At 61.0% G+C, this 20,652-nt stretch overlaps 1 protein-coding gene across 2 annotated transcripts; it reads left to right on the plus strand.

Moving 5' to 3' along the window:
- Positions 1 to 987: 987 nt before the first annotated feature.
- SMIM7 (small integral membrane protein 7) lies at positions 988 to 16,465 on the plus strand. Of its 2 annotated transcripts, XM_058292642.1 has the most exons (5): positions 988 to 1,061; positions 1,150 to 1,191; positions 3,548 to 3,600; positions 7,294 to 7,384; positions 15,444 to 16,465. In XM_058292642.1, the coding sequence occupies exons 1-5, from the start codon at positions 1,036 to 1,038 to the stop codon at positions 15,457 to 15,459; spliced, it is 228 nt and encodes a 75-aa protein (XP_058148625.1). In that variant the 5' UTR covers positions 988 to 1,035; the 3' UTR covers positions 15,460 to 16,465. The 2 variants fall into 2 exon arrangements, with proteins under 2 accessions (XP_058148625.1, XP_058148624.1); XM_058292641.2 differs by lacking the exon at positions 7,294 to 7,384 and having other exon boundaries at positions 15,444 to 15,749.
- Positions 16,466 to 20,652: the final 4,187 nt, after the last annotated feature.

The following is a 20,652-nucleotide window of genomic DNA, read 5'->3' on the forward strand; positions in this document are numbered from 1 at the left end:
GGGGGGAGGGATCTTGGCCCCCACGAGCCCCGATCAGTCAAGAACCCCGCCCCCCTGGGTACCCGCTCAGTGGGGGAAGCCCGTGTCCCCCGAGGCTCGCTCGGTGGGGACCCCGCCCCCAGGAGCCCCACTCGGTGACGACCCTGTCCCCACAAGGGTCAACTCGGTAGGGACTCCCGCCCCCATGAGCCCCGGTCTGTCAAGCACCCCGTTCCCCTGGGTACCCACTCGGCGGGGGCCCCGCCCCCAAGAGGCCCGCAAGGTGGGGGTCCCCGCCCCCAAGAGGCCCGCACGTTGGGGACCCCGTCCCCATGAGGCCCGGTCTGTCAAGCACCCCGTTCCCCTGGGTACCCACTCGGCGGGGGCCCCGCCCCCAAGAGGCCCGCAAGGTGGGGGTCCCCGCCCCCAAGAGGCCCGCACGTTGGGGACCCCGTCCCCAAAGGGTCCATTCAGTGGGACTCCCGCCCCCATATGCCCAGACTGGTCAAGAGCCCCGTCTCCCTGGGCACCACCTCGGTGGGGATCCCGCCCCCCAGGGGACCGCTCAGGGGGGACCCCGTCCCCCTGGGCACCCGCTCGGCCTGGGACCCCGCCCCCTTTTGGAGCGCAGTCAGTAGGGGCGCCCGTGTCCTGGGAGCCCACCACGGAGGGCCCGGGGCTCCGGGGCAGCTCGCGGTCGGGGGCTGTGTCCCCAGAAACCAATCCGGGACCCCGCCCGGGGAGGAGGAACCCGAGGGCGCTCAGGCTCCGGCCAGCAGGACCACACGCATGCGCAGCTCGCGTCCCACGCCCGGCTGGCGCCCCTCCCGCGATGACGTCACGCGTTCGCCCCGCCCCTGACGCACAGGGCCTGCCCAGTCTCGCTCCAGCCTCAGGTGCCCTGGGCCGCAGGGGGCGGGCCCCTGCCTGCCTTGGCCTGTCATTGGCCCAGCCCTCGCCGGCGGTGCTTCGGGATTGGTCGGCTCCTTGCTTGCCCCCTCCCGGCCCTCCCCGGGGCTTCCGCTTCCGGCTCTGACGGACGCGACGGCCGTAGCGATGATCGGGGACATCCTGCTGTTCGGGTAATGGTTGGAAGGGGGGACCCGGGGCTGGGGAGAGAGAGCCGGGCGGGGCGGGGGCGGCCCCCGTAACCGAGCTCCCCCTCCGCAGGACGCTGCTGATGAACGCCGGGGCGGTCCTCAACTTTAAGCTGTGAGTAGGCCCCCCCGTAGCCCCGCCCCTGGGCCCGCCGCCCCGCCCCTCACGCAGCCGGCCCCGCCCCGTAGCCCCGCCCCTGGGCCCATACCCCGCCCCTCACGCCGCAGGGCCCGCCCCGGACCCCATACCCCGCCCCGTGCCACAGGCCCCACCCCACGCCCCACCCCTCACGCAGCAGGCCCCCCCCCCGTAGCCCCGCCCCTGGGCCCATACCCCGCCCCTCACGCCGCAGGGCCCGCCCTGGACCCCATACCCCGCCCCGTGCCACAGGCCCCACCCCCACGCCCGCCGCCCCGCCCCTCACGCAGCAGGCCCCCCAGTAGCCCCGCCCCTGGGCCCATACCCCGCCCCTCACGCCGCAGGGCCCGCCCCGGACCCCATACCCCGCCCCGTGCCACAGGCCCCACCCCACGCCCCGCCCTCACGCAGCAGGCCCCGCCCCGTAGCCCCGCCCCTGGGCCCATACCCCGCCCCTCACGCCGCAGGGCCCGCCCCGGACCCCATACCCCGCCCCGTGCCACAGGCCCCACCCCCACGTCCCGCCCTCACGCAGCAGGCCCCGCCCCATAGCCCCGCCCCTGGGCCCATACCCCGCCCCTCACGCCGCAGGGCCCGCCCCGTGCCACAGGCCCCACCCCCACGCTCGCCGCCCCGCCCCTCACGCAGCAGGCCCCGCCCCATAGCCCCGCCCCTGGGCCCATACCCCGCCCCTCACGCCGCAGGGCCCGTCCCTGGACCCATACCCCGCCCCGTGCCACAGGCCCCGCCCCCACGCCTGCAGCCCCGCCCCCAGCTCAGGCCCCGCCCCCCACTCTTCGGGTCCCGCCCCTGGACCCCGCGGTCCCGCCCATGGGCCCGAAGCCCCGCCCCTGAGCCCGCAGTCCCGCCCCTGGGCCCAGGGTCCTTAGGCCCTACGCCCCGGCCTGCAACCCTGCCCCATGCTGCAGACCCCACCCCCCGCCCGCAGCCCCGCCCCCTGCCGCAGGCCCCGCCTCCAGGGCCGCCCCATGCCTCAGACCCCGCTCCCCAGGCCACCCCATGCCTCAGGCCCGCCCCCTGCCACAGGCCCCACCCTCCCTCAGCCCCGCCATCGCCTTAGGGCCCGCCCCTGGACCCCGCAGCCCCGCCCCACAGCTCAGGCTCCCCCCTCGCAACCCCGCCCCCACGCCGCAAGCCCCGCCCCGCACCTCAGGCCCCGCCCTCCCTCAGCCCCGCCATCGCCTTAGGGCCCGCCCCTGGACCCCGCAGCCCCGCCCTGCACCTCAGCCCCGCCATCGCCTTAGGGCCCGCCCCTGGACCCCGCAGCCCCGCCCCGCACCTCAGGCCCCGCCCTCCCTCAGCCCCGCCATCGCCTTAGGGCCCGCCCCTGGACCCCGCAGCCCCGCCCTGCACCTCAGCCCCGCCATCGCCTTAGGGCCCGCCCCTGGACCCCGCAGCCCCGCCCCGCACCTCAGGCCCCGCCCTCCCTCAGCCCCGCCATCGCCTTAGGGCCCGCCCCTGGACCCCGCAGCCCCGCCCCACAGCTCAGCCCCGCCATCGCCTTAGGGCCCGCCCCTGGACCCCGCAGCCCCGCCCCGCACCTCAGGCCCCGCCCTCCCTCAGCCCCGCCATCGCCTTAGGGCCCGCCCCTGGACCCCGCAGCCCCGCCCCACAGCTCAGCCCCGCCATCGCCTTAGGGCCCGCCCCTGGACCCCGCAGCCCCGCCCCGCACCTCAGGCCCCGCCCTCCCTCAGCCCCGCCATCGCCTTAGGGCCCGCCCCTGGACCCCGCAGCCCCGCCCTGCACCTCAGCCCCGCCATCGCCTTAGGGCCCGCCCCTGGACCCCGCAGCCGCGCCCTGCACCTTAGCCCCCCCCTGCAACCCCGCCCCCACACCGCAAGCCCTGCCCCACGCCTTAGGCCCCAAGGACTGGCCGGCGACCGGCCCCCATGCTGCAGACCCCACCCCATGCCTCAGGCCCCGCCCCCCAGCAGCAGGCCCCTCCTCTGGCCCCATCTCCAGCCAGGACCCCAGCTCAGGACTCTCAGATCTCGGGTGTCCCCCCTGCTCACCCCCCTCCCCCGGGTGAACCTCTGACTCAATCCCACGGGAACCCCAAAATCCCACCCCAAGAAACTTCGTCCTACCCCGACCCTCGGCGTGGCGCCGGGAGCCCTGGGACCCCTCTCTCCACCCACCGACCAGCCGGCCCACCCTGTCGGGGGTCGCAGGTCTGGCTGTGACCCGGCCGGGCTGCTGGCGGCCCAGAGAAGGGCGCCGAGCCACCCGAGGTCACACAGCAGTCCGCGGCAGGGCCCGGGGCCGTCTCTCCCACCCGCTGAAGGTGGGTGCCGTCTGTTCCCCTCTGTAGGAAAAAGAAGGACACCCAAGGCTTTGGGGAGGAGTCGAGGGTGCCCAGCACAGGTAAGCGGCCCCGGCTGGTCTGCGCTCACGCCTGGGGGCCCTGGGGGGGCGCCGTCCGCTTGGGCGAGGGCGATTCTTGGTCACCAGGGCTGCCCCCAGTTTCCTTGTGTTTGTTTTTGTAAAGGTTTGTTATTAATTTATTTCTCTCCCCTTCCCCCCTGTGGTCTGCTCTCTGTGTCCACTCGCTGTGTGTTCTCCTGCGTCAGCGGCACCCGGAATCTGTGTGTCTCTGTTGCGTCATCTTGCTGCGTCAGCTCTCTGTGTGGGCAGCGCCACTCCTGGGCAGGCTGTGCTTTTTCACGCTGGGCGGCTCTCCTTTCGGGGCGCACTCCTCGCACGTGGGGCTCCCCTACGCGGGGGACACCCCTGCGTGGCGCGGCACTCCTTGTGCGCATCAGCACTGTGCATGGGCCAGCTCCACACGGGTCAGGAGGCCCGGGGTTTGAACCCTGGACCTCCCATGTGGTAGATGGACGCCCTATCAGTTGGGCCAAATCCGCTTCCCCCCAGTTTCTGTTTGAATGGGGCTGGGGGTGGGGGTACCTCTGCCCTGCCAGACTTTCCCCACATCAGGTTTCTGCGTGCCTGCTGCCCTCTGGCCACGGCCCCCACTCTCGGTCATGGGTGTCAGAGAAGGGGGCCTGTGGCTTGAGTGCGCAGTGCAGCGTGTGAACGAGTGAGCGAGATGATCGGTTTGGGTCCCCACGGGACCCCTTAATTAGGTTTTGTTTTGTTTTGTTTTTTTAAAGACTTATTTTATTTCTCCACCACCCCGTTCCCCCCATTGTCTGCTCTCTGTCCATTCGCCGCGTGTTCTTCTGTGTCTGTTTTCTTCGCATTAGGCGGCTCCGGGAACCGATCCTGGGACCTTCTGGAGTGGGAGAGAGGCGATCGCTCTCTTCTGCCACCTCAGCTCCCTGTTCTGCTGCGTCTTCTTATTGTCTCTCCTCTGTGTCCCTTGTTGCGTCATCTTGCTGCGCCAGCTCTCCGTGTCGGCCGGCACTCCTGCACGGGGCGGCTTTCCCGCGTGGGCCGGCACTCCGTGCGGGCCAGCTCACTGCATGGGCCGGCTCGCCTTCACCAGGGAACCCTGGGCATGGAACCCTGGACCTCCTATGTGGTAGGCGGGAGCCCAATCGCTTGAGCCACATCTGCTTCCCATTAGGAGGTTTTGAGTGAGTCAGGAGAGTGCATAGAAAAAGCTGGAAGCCTGATCTGGGGGTCTGGCTGAGCTCCCGGCGCCCGCTGAGTGCGGTCTGGACGGAGGAGCCCCCTTCAGGCAGCGCCCGGGCCTCCCCCTGCCCTGCCGTGTTCGTCTCACCTCCCCGGGCTGGAGGCCCTGGAACTGGCCCCGCCCGGGGGATTCGCTCCTGGGTCCCTAGGAGTCCAGCGGGGCCGCGGGTGACTGCAGCGTCCCTGCCGCCCCTCGTTCCTTTGCCGGCTCCTTCCCGAGCGCCTGCCAGGCTCTCTCGGGCTGCGCAGGGACAGGCGGTGGAGGAGGAGGCTCCGCAGCCCAGGTGGCACGTGGGAGCACCGCGCGGAGCCGGGGGTGGGTCCTGGGGTGTGGTGGCTGGCCCCCCGCGGGGCGCACGTCCCCTCTGTCCCCTTGCCCTGCTGATGCCGAATGCCGCCGCAGCTGTGCGTGCCGAGCTCTCCGTGGGCCGGGCACCGCCACCCGTCACCCCCATTTGCAGAAGACAAAACCGGGGCGCAGAGAGGCCGAGGAGGAGCAGAACCAGGCTGGGGACCCCAGGAGGCTCCTGCCCAGGCGGGCGGTGGCCCAGGCGCTTCCTCGGAGAAGCAGCATCTTGCGCCCCGCACCCCGCCTGAGAGCCCCAGGGCTGCTGGAGCAGAGACCCCAAACCGGGCGGCGGGGAGCAGCAGGCACGGGCGGCCACACCCGAGTCCACATTGCGGGGCCGCAGGGCCACGTGGCCACGCTCCAGCCGGCAGCCCCGCGGAGAGCCTGCGCCCGGCTTCTGGCGCCCAGGGCTTCCGGCATGGCGCCCGCGTCCCCCTCCGTGGCCCTGTGGCTCGTCTGTCTTGTATTGGCTTCGGGGTGCGCTCCCCTCTTAACTGATCCCACCTGCCATGGTGCGTGGCCTCTCCTCCCCCCTGTTGATCCCCCAGGACCCGCTCGCGGAGCACCCCGCCGTTCTGTCGTCACGGTCGGCACTCTGACTGCCGTGGGGGCAGGTGTACCCCCTGTCCCCCTGGTCGCCACCAGTCCCCGGGTCGGGCCACGCGTGGCCTCCCGTGGGCGTCGGCCGAGCCTGCCCGGCCCGCACTGGTCTCACCCTGGATGGCGCAGCACCACGAGGTGGCCATGGATGCATCCGAGCTGGCGCCTGGCTGCAGGAGGTCCCCCAAGGCCACACTTCCACCCGGGAGCCCCCAGAGGGAGGGCAGGTCGCCCGAAATCCCGTTGGAAGTTTCCGGAGTCCCGAGGGGCCCACTCGCCTCCCCTCAGCCCGGCTTCTGTCCCGTGGCCTCAGCGGACCACGGTCAGGCCACCCCGAGGCCACGTGCCCGAAGCGGGATGCTCTCCGTGGCAAACCACGAGAGCCCGGCCGCAGCAGGGGGAACAGGGAAAAGTCCGAGGGCAGAGCTGCCCTCGCCCGCGGGGTTCACGGCGGAGAGCAGCCCCCGGCTCCTGGCTCCGGCTCCCGCCTCCCGCCTCGCCTTCCTCCCGGCCGGTTTACCTCGTGGCTTCACTTCGCGGCGGCACACTCGACCTCGCGCAGGGGTCGGCCCGTTTTTCTGGAAAGCACCAGGCGTTGAAACGGCCGTGCTGGCCGGGCGTCCTCGGACACGACCACCCGGCGCCACCCTGGCAGCCCAAAGCCGCCAAAGAGGACGTGACCCCGGGCGGGTGAGGCGGGCACCAGCGCCGCCCCATCTACGACGCCGGAGTTGGAATTTCGTGTCATGTTTGTGTGACAGGGCATAGTCTCTGGATTTTTTTTTTTTTAAGATTCATTTTTTATTTATTTCTCTCCCCTTCCCCGCCATTGTCTGCTCTCTGTGTCCATTTGCTGTGTGTTCTTCTGTGTCCGCTTGTATCCTTGTCTGTGGCACCAGGAATCTGTGTCTCTCTTCGTTGCGTCATCTTGCTGTGTCAGCTCTCCGTGCGTGTGGCCCCACTCCTGGGCAGGCTGCACTTTCTTTCATGCTGGGCGGCTCTCCTTATGGGGTGCACTCCTTGCGCGTGGGGCTCCCCTACGCGGGGGACACCCCTGCGTGGCAGGGCACTCCTTGCGCGCATCAGCACTGTGCATGGGCCAGCTCCACACGGGCCAAGGAGGCCCGGGGTTTGAACCGCGGACCTCCCGTGTGGTAGGCGGACGCCCTGTCCATTGGGCCAAACCTGCTTCCCTAGTTGTTGGATTTTTAAAAATTTTCTGACCTTTGAAAGAGTAAGAACCGTGGCTGGACACCAGCAGGCGGCAGGGGCTGGCTGCCCTCCCACCGAGCCTGGCCGAAAGCTCCCCCAGGGCTGGCGCTCGCTGCGCAGAGCCGGGGGGCGCGGTGTGGCCCGAGGCCGGGGCGGTGGCCCCCCGAGCACGCGGGCCAAGGGGCGCGGAGCGGCAGGGGCCCGACAGCAGAGCTGCAGGGAGGTGGGGCAGCGGGCGCAGGCGGCGGTCAGCGCGTCCACGCCAGCCGGGCGCCCCGAGTGCTCCTTGCCTTTTGCAGGCGACAACATCCGGGAGTTCCTGCTGAGCCTCCGGTACTTCCGCATCTTCATCGCCCTGTGGAACGTCTTCGTGATGTTCTGCATGATCGTGTGAGTCCACCCGCCGCCCCCCGCCCGGCCGCGGCCCCCGAGCCTCCTCCCCACGCGGCCCGCCCGCCGGCGTCGCGCCCGCCGTCCTCACGGGCTGGCGAGGAAACCCGAGGACCGTGGCGCGGCCCAGCCGGGCACGGGGGGTTCTCCCCGCCGAGCCGGGCCCCCCACGCCCTACCCAGGCCCGGCCCTCGGGCCAGCTCTCCCCTGCCCAGCGGGACGGCGCGGCCCCGACGGCCATGGTCCCCGGGTCCCGTGTCACCCCGCCGCGACCCTGCCTTTGGTTTCAGGCCCTGTTGTCGTTTTCTCATTCGGGTAAAACCAGTGCAATCGAGGGCCTCCCTCCCTGGCGGCGGGGGCCCGCCCATCATTCATCATGAAACCCACAATACACAGACTCCAGGGAACAGTCGGAGAAGCAGCTGAGCTTGACCTTGAGCCCGTCCCCCCACCATTTTGCCCGGGGGGAAGAGGAGCAAAAGGCAGGCTCCCCCGAGAGGAGGCGGCGCTGGATGCCGGGTCGCCGGGCAGGCCTCGTGCCAACCCAGTGGCTCCGTGCGGAGACCGTCGTAGGCCCTGGGAGTTCAGGGTGCCCCTTACAGAGCACCAGACCCCGGCGGGAGTCCCGCGGTGGTGGCGCTGGCCAAGACGTTTTATTTGGTGGCCAGGGAGGGCTTAGATACAACAAGGACGGCGCAGAGGGGCAAGTCCAGGGCCCACAGAGGTAGAGCGTCAGGAGGCCCCGCCGGCCTTCTGTCTCTCCGGGGTCCCATTCATTCGTTCACTCATTCATTCGTTCAGAACTCGCCATCGAGCGTCTCCTCCACGGCCACCAGGAGTGACCACAGACCTTGCCGTCAGGGCGGGTGGGTAAGCCAGGCCATCAGGAGAAGCTGAATCGCGAGGTGGCCGGCGGGGAGAGGAGCTGGTCAGGGGAAGGTTCTCTGCAAAGGCGCCGTTTAAATCAAGACCCGGGGCACGACGAGAGCCGGGGGAAAGCCTGGCAGCACAGGACGCCGCCAGCGCACAGGTCCTGGGGCCGGGACGACCTGGCGTGCTCCCCTCGCCCTGCTCGTCCCTGCGCCGGCACCCCGTCGTCCTCTCCGCTCGCTCGTCTGCCGAGCGGAGGCCGCGATGGCCGCCTCGGCCCCTGTGTCTTCCCAGCTCCGTGCCCCGGGGCCAGCTCGGTCCGTGGCCCGTGGTCCTGGGGCGAGACGGCCTGACGGCCCAGCAGCTTGGACAGGGTTCCCGATGCCAGCGTACCCCGCTCCAGACGGGTCAGGAAACGGCCGCCCGCAGGCCAGACCCGCCCTCTGCCTGTTTGCGTGGACAGGGCGTCGCTGGCTCACGGTCACGCCCGTGTCTGTGGCCGGTCGCAGGCTGCAGCGGCAGAGGCGAGAGGTTGCAACAGAGCCCGCTGGCCTGCACGGCCTGAAACAGTTGCTGTCCGGCCGTTGGCAGAAATGCCTGCCAGTCCCTGGCTTGGGCCGGTCCCTCGTCAGAGTCTGTGGGCGGGGGAGGCTTTCTCAGGGTATTCAGAAACTTGGAAACCACCCAGAAGTCCAAGATCAGGGGCAGGGACAGGTGACTCGAAGCATGCTCGCATGACCAGCCGTCACAACGGCCTCGCTGACGACGTGCCGGAAGGTTCTCTCCACACGGGGCACAGTGTGGAAGGTGGAGAAGGCTGGGTGGCACCACGTGCACGGAGCTCACCTGTGGCTTGCACGCAGCAAAGTCAGAGTAAGCGTCGAGTGACTGCCATTCGTCCAGGCAGGGAGCACTCTTCAGTGAAGGAGTTAGAAGGATCCGCTCCAGCCGGTCCAGGGAGGCGACCGTGCCGTGACCGCCAAGGGAGTTGGTAGAGCGGGGGGCTGGTGCGTTTTCCCGTGCGTCCCCTTCTGTTGGACTTGAGCTACCTTTGAAATTTTTTAGTCGGGATGCGTTAAATGAAATACAGGGTGAAACGCAGCAGAGTGTTTAGGGGCGACGTGTGCAAAGTAAGTCTGCAACCATCAAAAATAAGGCAGACGGGAGCAGGCGTAGCTCAGTGTTTGAGCACCTGCTTCACATATATGAGGTCCCGGGTTCAATCCCTGGTACCCCTGGGACAAAAATAAGGCAGACAGAGCGCTAGGGACGCGGTCGAGCCAAGTCTGGAGTGCAGCGTCGAGGCGGTGCATCTGTGGATGCGGCCGAGCCGTTCTTTGAAGGTCTGTTGAAGTCGCCATAATAAAATATCGGAATAAAAGACAGGGAGCCCACGAAGGTCAAACCGCAGAGAAGGATTTGTGAGTGAGAAGTGGAAGTCGGCCTTCACGGCTGAATCGTTTCTAGCGTGCGTGTTGGGTTGTGCAGCCATCAATTGCAGAACAGTTTTGTTCACCCCAGAAAGCCGTCCCCATTGGTGGACACTCCCTACCCCCTCCCGCAGCCCCCTCCGCCCCTTCCCTCTTGAGGGATCAGCGTGTCCCAGCCGTGTCCTGGACACCAGACACTAGGCGGTCCCCCGTGCCTGGCTCCTTTCCCTCTGCGTCACGTGTTCACAGTTCGCCCCCGTTGTAGCATTTATCAACAGCGCTCTCCTTTTCACGGCTGAGTAATCTTCCACGCGTTGTTTACCCACTCACCTTGGATGGACTCTTGGGCTCTTTGTCCTTTCTGTGACTGATGCTGTACTGCCGTGTCCAGGTTTTACGTGGACAGCTGGGTTTTTCCCCCCCTCTTGGAGGGGATCGCTGAGCCATCTTAAGTTCCTTTTAACGGTTTGAGGAACTGCCAGGCACTTCCACAGCCGCCGTGCCGTCTCCCATCCCCCCAGCCTCGTATTAGGGCTCCGCTCTCCCCGTCTCCTCGCCAGCACTTGTTACTGGTCATCTCTTTGACGGTAGCTGTCCTAGTGGGTGTGAAGTGATATCCCATAGGGGACTTCTTTGTGGGTTTTTCTTTTAGGGAAGTACCTGGGATTGAACCCGGGACCTTGTACGTGGGAAGCAAGCGCTCACCACTGAGCCACACCTGCTCTGTCCCTCTGTCCTGCTTTGCAGCTCCCTGGTAATTACGGAAGTTGAGCATCTTGTCGTGTGCTTGTTGGCCAGCTGTATATCTTTTTCAGGGATGTGCCTCTTTAGCCTATTTTTCGTTTTGGATTGTTTGTTGATTATTGAGTTTTAAGCATTTTTTCATATATCCCGAATGCCAGGCCCTAGATAGAGAGATGATTTGCAGATATTTTCTTCTATTCTCTGGGTTGTTGTTACACTTTCTCGATGGCGTCCGGTGCTTCACTTTGACCAAGTCCAGTTTGTTTTCTTTTCCTTGGCCAGCGTCATAACTGAGAGCCCATTGCCTAATCAGAGGCCACTAAGATTTACGCCTTCGTTCTTCTAAGCCTTTTATAGTTTTAGCTCTTACGTTGAGGCTTTTGATTCACTTGGAGTCCATTTTCGCATCTGGGCTAAAGTCGGTGTCCAGCTTCATTCTTTGGCATGTGGACATCTGGCTGTCACAGCACCACTTGCTTTTTTTTTTTTTTTTTAACTGCAACATTTATTGTTTAATCCAAGGCATTTTTCCTCAAAGATGTATGTTTATTTTATTTATCCTCCCCCCCTTTCTGCTTGCTTGCTGTCTGCTCTGTGTCCATTCACTGCCCATTCTTCTGTGTCTGCTTGTCTCCCTCCGTTGTGTCATCTTGCTGCGCCAGCTCTCCACAGGCACATGGGCAAGCCTGCCTTCCCAAGGAGGCCCCGGGACGCGAACCCAGGGCCTCCCACATGGTAGACGGGAGCCCAATCGATGAAGCTACATCCGCTTCCCTGCTTGCTATTTTTTTTTTTAAATAAACTTTTTAGTTTGGATAATTTTAGATGTATAGAAGAGTTACAAAGATGAGGCAGAGTTCCTGTAAATAATCTTTTTTTTTCCCCCAGTCTCTTCACTTTAAACTTTTAATTTTGAAATACTTTGAGTCTCACGGGACAGTACAAAAATAATATATACCCCGTACAGAGAACGCCACAATTGCCCTGTCCCCCCAGATAGCAGATCCACCAGCTTTCACGTTTTAGCACATTTGCCGTCGATCTTTCAGTCCATCTCTGCTCCTTTCTGTCAATTTATCAACCCATTTTCTGAACACTTGAAGTGTGGGTTGTCTACACCGTGCTCCTTGATCGCTTAATACTGCCACATACATTTCCTAAAATCAAGAATATTCATTTACATAACCCCCTAAAGGGCAGCTGTCAAGTACGGGAAATTTAACACTGTGCAAAGCTGCCGGTCTACATTCCAGCTTTAAAATATGTTCCAGGCATGGCCCTTTGAACCTTCTCCCGTGCTAGATCCCAGCCAAGGCCATGTGTTAAATTTCATTGTCATTGTCTCTTTTGAGCTCTGTGTCTTTTTTTTTTTTTAAGATTTATTTATTTATCCGCCCCCTTTCCCCTCTTCCCGCCCTGCTGTTTTTGCTATCTGTGTTGCCTTCTCATTTTCTCTCCTCTACGATTCACTGGGATTCGATCCTGGGGACCTCTGATGGGAAGAGGGGTTCCCTGTCAATTGCGCCACCTCAGTTCCTGGTTTCTTCTGCGCTTCACCTCGACTCTCCCCTTGTCTCTCCTTTGATGCGTCATCATCTTGATGCACGACTCACTTGGGTGGGCACTGTCTCGCCATGTGGGCACGCTGTCTCTTCTTCTTTTTCACCAGGGGGCCGCAGGGATGGAACCCGGGTCCTCCCATGTGGTAGGCGGAAGCCCTATCACGTGAGCCACCTCCGCTTCCGTTTCTTCTTTTAATCGTGGGAGCGTATGTACACAATAAGCTTCCCCATCTCATCACCCAGTGGGGCCAGTCCCATTCTCAAGGTCGTGATCGCCGCCCTACCTTCCATCACCAGCACTCCCCCCTCACCCTGAGAGACACGCCGTGCTCGTTTAGCGTTGACGCCCCATTCTCCCGCCCTGGCGACCCGTCCTCTCACTTGTGTCCCCGTGAACTCACAGATTCTCTCCTCCCTTCCCGGTTACCGTCTTCCTTGGCCGAAAGGCCGCCGCTGCAGAGTCCCAGCAGTGGTGGCCTCTTATCCTGGGGATCTCACTGGGGGTCGAGGCCGTGAGGTGTCCACATCGGGGCCGCGCCAGCGATGCTCGCTCCCCGGGCGCAGCGTCTCTCGACCCTGGCGTCCTGCCCCGTGGCGGTCGGGCACGTGTCAGGGCTCGTCCCCGGGGGCCCAGCCCCTCAGGGGGCCCTGTCCGTGCCCCCGTACTCTGCTGCTTCCAGCCTGCGGGACCGCCCGCAGCCTCTCGGGGCTCCTCTGCCTCCGGCTGCAGGCGAGCCCAGATTCCTCTCTCTAGATCTCCTTCCTCGCCTGTGGCACAACAAAGATGTTGGCTTTCTTTGTCTGCCCATCTCTCTCCGTCTCCGTTTACATTGGACCCAGCAAGAGGGCGGGGACCCAACCTGTGTCCTGTCTCCCCGGACGGAGTCCGATCAGAAGCCCTGCAGTCAAGCCATCTCTTCAAGGCCGCCGTTCTCGTTGGCCAAGGGGCTGCCCCAAGTACCAGAAATGCGTTGGCTTTTTTTTTTACCAAAGCTATTTATCCAGGATAAAGGCTCACAGCGAAAAGCCTTAACCCAAGGCCGCGCAGTGAGGTCCACTCCTGCCACATGGAGAAGCAGGACGGCCCGCGGTCCCTACCCCGCTCCCTGGAATCGCCCGTCTCCCGGAGCTCGGCCGTGGGCACCCAGGCCCAGGGCTCGTCTCCTTCCGGGCCCTTAGTTCGGTCCCGGCTCAGCTGGGAGCCCTCCGCCGTACGGCAGGGCTGCGCGCCTCCCGCGGGCCGGCGCGCCGAGGCTGTCCTCTCCCGCCCGTCGCAGAATCCAGCATGCCGGCCTCCTTTATCCGCCGATGGCTCCCGTCTTGGTGTCTCCCCTTATACCCGACCCAGCAAGAGGGCGAGACGCACCGTGCGCCACGCCCCACCCACGCCATCTGGTCACACGGGCCTCACGCCCCCAGGAATGGCTGAGCGCAGAGCGTACTATTCCTCCTTGGGGGGGTTCACAAACTGATTTCAAACCGCCCTTGACCGAACCGAACGCCACCGTAAGGGTCTCAACGGATTAGTTTGGGAAAAAACATTTTTTTTTTTGGAGTCACCAAGTCCAAACAGTCACAGTTAGCACGGTGCTTAAATCCTAACACTCTAAGCCCGTAACTCTCGTCTGCTTTGGTCCTCACTTACCTTCAATATTAAACACAAACGATGTTCCTCTAACCCTCCGTGCCCCCACCTTTGTGCAGCACGTGTCACCGATTACGCGCTTACGTGTCATGAGCCCCAGGCCACTGACGCCGCGTGACATTTAGGCATCCGCCTTCCGGTCCCGCAGGAAGTAAAACCGGAGTTCCAAACCAAAATTACAACAGCGCCGGCCTTTACTAGCCCCTGCCGTCACCCTCGCTGGAGCTCCTTATTTCCTCACGGGCCTTCAATCTACTGTCCAGCGCCCTTTCCCTCCAACCTGCGGAACTCTCCTTAGCACCTCTTACCGGGTCTACTGGCGACAAACTCCCTTAGCTCCAATTCACGAACGTCTTGATCTCGCTGTCGTTTCTTTTTTCTTTTTTTTCCCAGAGGTACCGGGGATTGAACCCAGGACTCGTCCGTGGGAAGCAGGCACTCAAACACTTGAGCGCCATCCGCTCGCCTCGCCCTCATTTCTGAAAGACAGTTTGGCTAGATACGGATTTCTCGGTGGGCAGTTTCCTGCTTTCAGCAGTTAAATACGTCATCCCGCTGCCTTCTTGCTGCCGTGGCTTCTGATGAGACATTGGCACCTAATCTCACCGAGGCCCCCTCGTACGGGACACGTTGCTTCTCTCCCGCGGCTTTCAGAACTTTCTCGTTATCTTCGGCATTTGATAGGTTTACTTTACTCTGCTGTGCTGTGGGTCTCTTTGGATTGTACGTGATGGATGTTGGATTAGTCAGCCAAAGGGGCGCTGACGCAAAATACAAGAAGCCTGTTGGTTTTTATAAAGGGTATTTAGTTGGGTAGGAGCTTACAGATGCCAGGCCATAAAGCATAAGTTTCTTCCCTCGCCATAGTCTATTTGGAGCAGGATGGCTGCTGACGTCTGCGCAGGTTCAGGCTTCCTGGGTTCCTCTCTTCCAGGGTCTGGCTTCTTCCTGGGCTCAGGGTCCCCCCTTCCAGGGTCTGGCTTCTTCCTGGGCTCAGGGTCCCTCCCTTCCAGGTCTTGCTTCTCTCTGGGCTCAGGGTCCTTCCTTCCAGGGTCTGGCTTCTCCCTGGGCTCAGGGTCCCTCCCTTCCAGGGTCTTGCTTCTCTCTGGGCTCAGGGTCCCTCCCTTCCAGGGTCTTGCTTCTCTCTGGGCTCAGGGTCCCTCCCTTCCAGGGTCTTGCTTCTTCCTGGGCTCAGGGTCCCTCCTTCCAGGGTCTGGCTTCTCTCTGGGCTCAGGGTCCCTCCCTTCCAGGGTCTGGCTTCTCATTCCTCTGTGTGTTTATTTCCCAGGGCTCTAGCTTAAGGCTTCAGCATCAAACTCCAACAATTAAAAATCCCTTACACTCTGCCCTTTGCCTTTTATCTGTGAGTCCCCACCCACCAAGGGGCGGGAACTCAACCCCCTAATGACGTGGTCCAATCAAAGCCCTAATCGTAACTCAATCACACCCAGGTACAGACCAGATCACAAACCTAATCCAGTACCTATTTTTGGAATTCCTAACCATATGAAACTGCTGCAGATGCTTATCTTGTTTTCAGGTTTATCTGGTCCAGATTGTCTTCACTGATCAGTTCCTTTTTTTATGAACGGCAATCATTGGTTTATTCAGAGGTCTTTTTTAGTTTTCACAGTCACTGCTGACTTGCAGTCAAAGGCAAGGGGCTCAGGCATACCAGGTTTGTCTGCAGTGTACGCCTTTTTTTTTTTAGTTAGTTACTTTTAAAATAAAAAACTGACATCAAATCGTGGAAAGAATAGTAAGCTGCAATCATTTCGTGCTGACATTTCTTCCCTCTGACCCCGCAGGCTGTTTGGCTCTTGAGCCCCCCGATACGGAAGCAGGCTCGCCCCTTCCCAGACGACGACGCGCCGTTCCTTGTTTCCCGGCAAGAACGTTTTCGGCTGGAAAACCGGTGACCTGCGCAGAACGTCCAGTCCCCTGGTGGGTGGAGAAATGTTCGCCAGGATGAAACAGCTTCCCAGCCACGCCTCCTCCTCCTCCTCCGTCTTCTCCCCGTCTCAAAGCTGTTTTCCTTCTGGCCTCTGTGTCGGGATCCAGGCCCCCCGAGATGTTTCCGGAACGTCTGCACGAGCAGCCCCGTTACCCTTGCCTTCCCAGGAGGTAGAACGCGGCCTGGTCCCGGAATCCTCCTTCTACTAAGGTTTCAGCGGAAACCCGTTGCGGGATGCTCCTTGGTTTCTTTTCAGTCCCCATCCTTTCGGTTAGAATCGTACAGATGCTTTTGTCACTTCTGCCCCGGGACCCAAGCGGAAAGGCCGGCGTCTTGGTTGGACGCTGCCTCCCTTTCCGACAGCGTTCACACGTCACGGGGAAGTTAGGGGTCACCGGGTCCCGCGGCGTTGCCGGGGCCGGCGAGAGGCCCTGTGTCCAGTGCCCTGTGGAAGGTGGGCCGGGGCAGTGGGGAGGGTGGTGTGTGGGGAGAACTTCTGCTGGCCTCCCGGGGGCCTTTAGCCGTCCAGCCGCTGGAATGAGCGGCGACTCACCTGGTGACATCTGGGCCGCGCGCCAGCAGCTCGGGTTTCCGGGTCCGCTTTCCAAGCTGGCGATTTCGAGGTCGAAAACCAGCGAGCCCCGTCCTGGGAAATAACGGTGATTTCCACAGAAGCGCCTCTGAAAGGGGGTCCCTGTTTCATTGCCAAATCAAAATGCCGGCGCTCGGGCGCCCGTATTCCCCGGGTCCGGGATTCGTTTCTTCTTTATTTTCTGAAATCCAGAGTTGTAACAGGGTTGAGGGCGAGGGGGGCGGTGGGATACATGGCTTTTAGAACTAAACAGCCCTGAAAATAAAGCTCATTTTTTAAAAGGACCTTTCGTTTATACTTTTTTTTTTCTTTACCAAGAATTTGGCTTCGATTTGAGGCGTCGACAGTGACCCTTGGGAAAACACCTAGAATTCATCTCGGAGGTTGTCAAAGCGTCAGGAAAGAGCCAATGTTAGATTTTTTTTTTCTTCCAGGTGTTGCTAAGTCAGTCACTGCAAGAATTAGGCAAATGGGATCCTGACGGGGAAGCTGCTGGAAGTTGAGAGAGAGCCGGTGATAACTGGGGACTTGTGAAGCAGAGCCGCGCCCACTTGGATTTTCGCTGGAGCAATGTGCTCCAGCCCCGTTGCGTCTCTGATTTATTATTCCCTTGTCTTGGGCAGAGCGGCACCTCGTGGCCGGGAAGCACCAGGGACCGCGGCCGCCGGACCTAGCCTCGCTGCGGCCCGCGTCCTCGTCGGAAAGGCCGGAAGGGCCGAGACGCTGCCCAGGCCCTCCGCGAGGCGCGCGGGTGTGCGAGGAGCACGATTTTCCCCTTACTCAGACGGGCGCCGGGGTCTCGGTGAAGCGACGCGTCTGTTCATCATGGGCTGAACCGGGCCCTGGGAGGACAATGCCGTCACCGGGACTTTTGTTTCCATAGTTGTATTTTTCTCCGGCGATCTAGTGTCTCACTGCCACGGTCGTGCCAGCCACGCAGCTTTTACGGCTGTACTCGGGGCCGCTGCCCGTTTAAAAAATGGAATCGTGTCTCCGGAGGCTTTTCAGGAAGTCTCAGAGGCCGTTGACATTGGCCTTTGGGGGGGCACAGTCTCCCCCAGTTTGAGGTGCTCTCGTTCTCACTGGATCCAAAGCCCCTCCCTGCCCCCTCCCGGTGGGACCTTCACACGTTGCCTCTCCTCCCTGAGCCTCAGTTTCCACATCCCTAAAGCGGGGCTGAAAGCACCTCCTGCCCGACAGTGCCGTTTAAGGGCGCAGCGAGCGTGCACGCGCCAGGCGCTTGGCGCCCCGCAGCTGCCACCCGCGCCCGCGCCCGCCTTCGTTTGTGCAGCCCGCACGCGTGGTCAGTTAGAGGGCATCCGCTGGGTTTGTAAACGCTGGGAACGGCTCCCGAGCGGGACGCCTCGGCGCGCCTTCGCGTTCGAGTCCTCCCTTGTGATCTGCGCAGCGTGACGCAGCCTCTCCTTAGCCGCTGCCGCCTGCTGTCCCTTTGTCCCCAGCGGCGCCGCTGGGAACGACCCCGGGCCCCGGCCGGCCTCTCCCAGTCATTCCTTGGGGCACACCGGGAGCACTGCCCCTTGTGCACCGTCTTTACAGCTTCACGTGGCTTTTGTTTGCTCTGTTTTTCTTTAAGCATCTCAGTACCAGCACGTAGTGCCTCCCGGCCTGCTTTTCTTGTGGGCTGTTATGACCGTGTTTCCGCGTCGGTAATTTCTACACCACCATTCTCAGTAACCGCAAAGACGCCGTTGCCAATGTCCTGTAATTAATTTCACCGGTCTCTGGTCGGTGGACACTTTGGCCGACTCCAGTTTTCGTCAGCGATAAACAACACTGCAACGAACACCTTTTTTTTTAAAAAAAAGATTTATTTCTCTCGTTTCCCCACCACCATCCCCGTTGTCTGTTCTCTGTGTCTATTTGCTGCGTCTTCTTTGTCCACTTCTGTTGTTGTCAGCGGTATGGGAATCTGTGTCTCTCTTTGTTGCGTCATCTTGTGTCAGCTCTGTGTGTGTGCGGCGCCATTCCTGGGCAGGCTGCACTTTCTTTCACGCTGGGCGGCTCTCCTTACGGGGTGCACTCCTTGCACGTGGGGCTCCCCTATGCGAGGGACACCCCTGCGTGGCACGGCACTCCTTGCGCGCATCAGCACTGCGCATGGGCCAGCTGCACACAGGTCAAAGAGGCCCGGGGTTTGAACCGTGGACCTCCCGTGTGGTAGACGGACGCCCTCACCACTGGGCCAAGTCCACTGCCTTCAGCAAACATTTTGGTGTTCAGCTCTAGTGACTTCTGTGGTTGCTTTTTTTTTAATTAATTTTTTTACTGAAGTGTATCATTCATCCATGATCTGGGTTGCATTTTATAAAAGATCCACCTTGACAGCTTTGGGCCAACAACCCTAAAGAAAAGAGAGAAAATGCATCTCAGACAACTTTTTTTTTTTTTTTTCAGGTTCCGGGGCCAGGAATTGAACCTGGGACCTCGTGTGTGGGAAGCCGGTGCTCAACCACTGAGCCTCCTCGGCTCCCCTGAGCTGGTTTTGTCATTTGCTTGTTTTTTTTCAGGAGGCACCAGGAACCGGGAGCTCCCATGTGGGAGGTGGGAGCTCAACTGCTCGTGCCACATCCGCTCCCAACTCTTTTGTTTGCATGGTTCTGGATCCCCACCGACTGGAACCAGGAGGGGTGTTAGCTGCTTCCCTTTGCTCAGCCTGTGACTAAGAACAAGGTGTTAGGCTCCACCCAAAAAAATGCTGCTCTGTGCAAAAACCGTAGTTGATTTCACGCCAACTAGCTTTCCAGCCGTGGCCCGGAAGGATTGTTTTTAGTTTTTTCTTTTTTTAACTTCTTAGTCTGAAGTAACTTCAAACTTACAGGACATTTGCAAAAGTAATAAACTCTGCCAAGAAAATGCCAACATAGCCCAGCCCATCCCCTAGACACCCAGATCCACCAGTTTTAACTTCTTGCCATCTTTGCACTATTATTCTATTATTCTATCTTTCATTCTATCATCCATCCATCCACCCATTCGTCCATCCATCCACCCATCCATCCATCCATCCATCCATCCATTAGCCATCCATCATACATCATTTAACCATCTGTCATTTATCCATCATCTGCCCACCCATCATCCATCCATCCATCCGTCCACCCATCTGTCCATTCATCCATCCCTCCATGCATCCTTCCATCCGTCATTCCATCCATCCATCCATCATCCATCCATCCACCCATCTGTCCATCCATCATCCATCCCTCCATGCATGTATCCATCCATCATTCCATCCATCCGTCCATCCATCCATTAGCCATCCATCATACATCATTCAATCATCTATCATCCATCATCTGTCCATCCATCATCCATCCCTCCATCCATTCACCCATCTGTCCATCCATCCATCATCATCCATCCGTCCTTCCATCCATCAGCTGTCCATCATACATCATTCAACCATCCATCATCCATCCCTCCATCATCCATCCATCCATCATCTGTCCATCATCCATCCATCTATCCACCCATCTATCCATCCATCCGTCCATCCACACATCTGTCCATTCATCCATCATCCATCCATCCTTCCATCAGCCGTTCATCATCCATCAACCATCCATCCGTCCATCCATCATCCATCCCTCCACGCATCCATCCATCATTCCACCCATCCCTATCTGTCTGTCCATCCGTTTCCTGAACCTTTGAGAGCAGATTGCACACATAGTGTTCCCTGAACGCTTAACACTTCCGTGTACATTCCCTACCGAGGATACTCACTCAAGCAACCACCTTAAGTGCAGTTATCAGGGTAAAGGAATTTAACGTTGAGACAAAGTGCACGGTCCATATTCCAAATTTTTCTTATGTCCCAGTTATGTCCTTCTGAGCCTTGTCAGACCCCAGCCAGGCTCACGTATTGCATTCAATTGTCGTCGTCTGTCGAGCTGCTTTCTTTTTTCCTCTTTAATTGCAGGAACATACATACAACGTACGTCTTCCCATCCCGACCCCTCCGAAGCACACCAGTCGGTGGGATTCATCACGTTTGCAGTATCGAGGTACCCCTCCACCGTCATTACCAGAACTTTCCCTTCAAAACCTGTACTCATTTTACCCCCATTACCCCTTTTCCCTGCCCCTGGCACTCTGCACTCTTAATTTCTGTCTCTCAGAGCGTACGGATTCTCGGCTATTTTCTTTGTAGGTACCATGGGGCTTAAATCGAACAGTCTAAATCTCTAACGATTTTGGTTGCTTCGATACCAATTTACCTTCAATAGCACACACAAACTATGCTCCTCTACCCCTCTGTCCCCCCCCCTTTATGTAGTTCTTGCACAAATTCGATGTTTATACAATTACGAGCCCAAAACTACTGGTTTTTATTGCATTTTATGCAGTTGCCTTTTCGACCCCGTAGGAGGTAAAAAGTGGAGTGATATACCAGAGACGCCACAGTGCTGGCATTTGTATTTAATCCTGTCCTGGCTTTGAACGTGGC

This window comes from Dasypus novemcinctus, unplaced genomic scaffold (assembly GCF_030445035.2).
Source record: "Dasypus novemcinctus isolate mDasNov1 unplaced genomic scaffold, mDasNov1.1.hap2 scaffold_174, whole genome shotgun sequence".
NCBI lineage: Eukaryota > Metazoa > Chordata > Mammalia > Cingulata > Dasypodidae > Dasypus > Dasypus novemcinctus.

What these genes read in the sequence shown, in the direction of transcription:
- SMIM7 (XM_058292641.2), top strand. Translation starts at nt 1,036, where the DNA reads ATGATCGGGGACATCCTGCTGTTCGG. An exon ending in GGGGACATCCTGCTGTTCGG is followed by an intron (nt 1,062 to 1,149) that starts GTAATGGTTGGA and finishes CCCCCTCCGCAG; the next exon opens with GACGCTGCTGATGAACGCCG. An exon ending in GCGGTCCTCAACTTTAAGCT is followed by an intron (nt 1,192 to 3,547) that starts GTGAGTAGGCCC and finishes TCCCCTCTGTAG; the next exon opens with GAAAAAGAAGGACACCCAAG.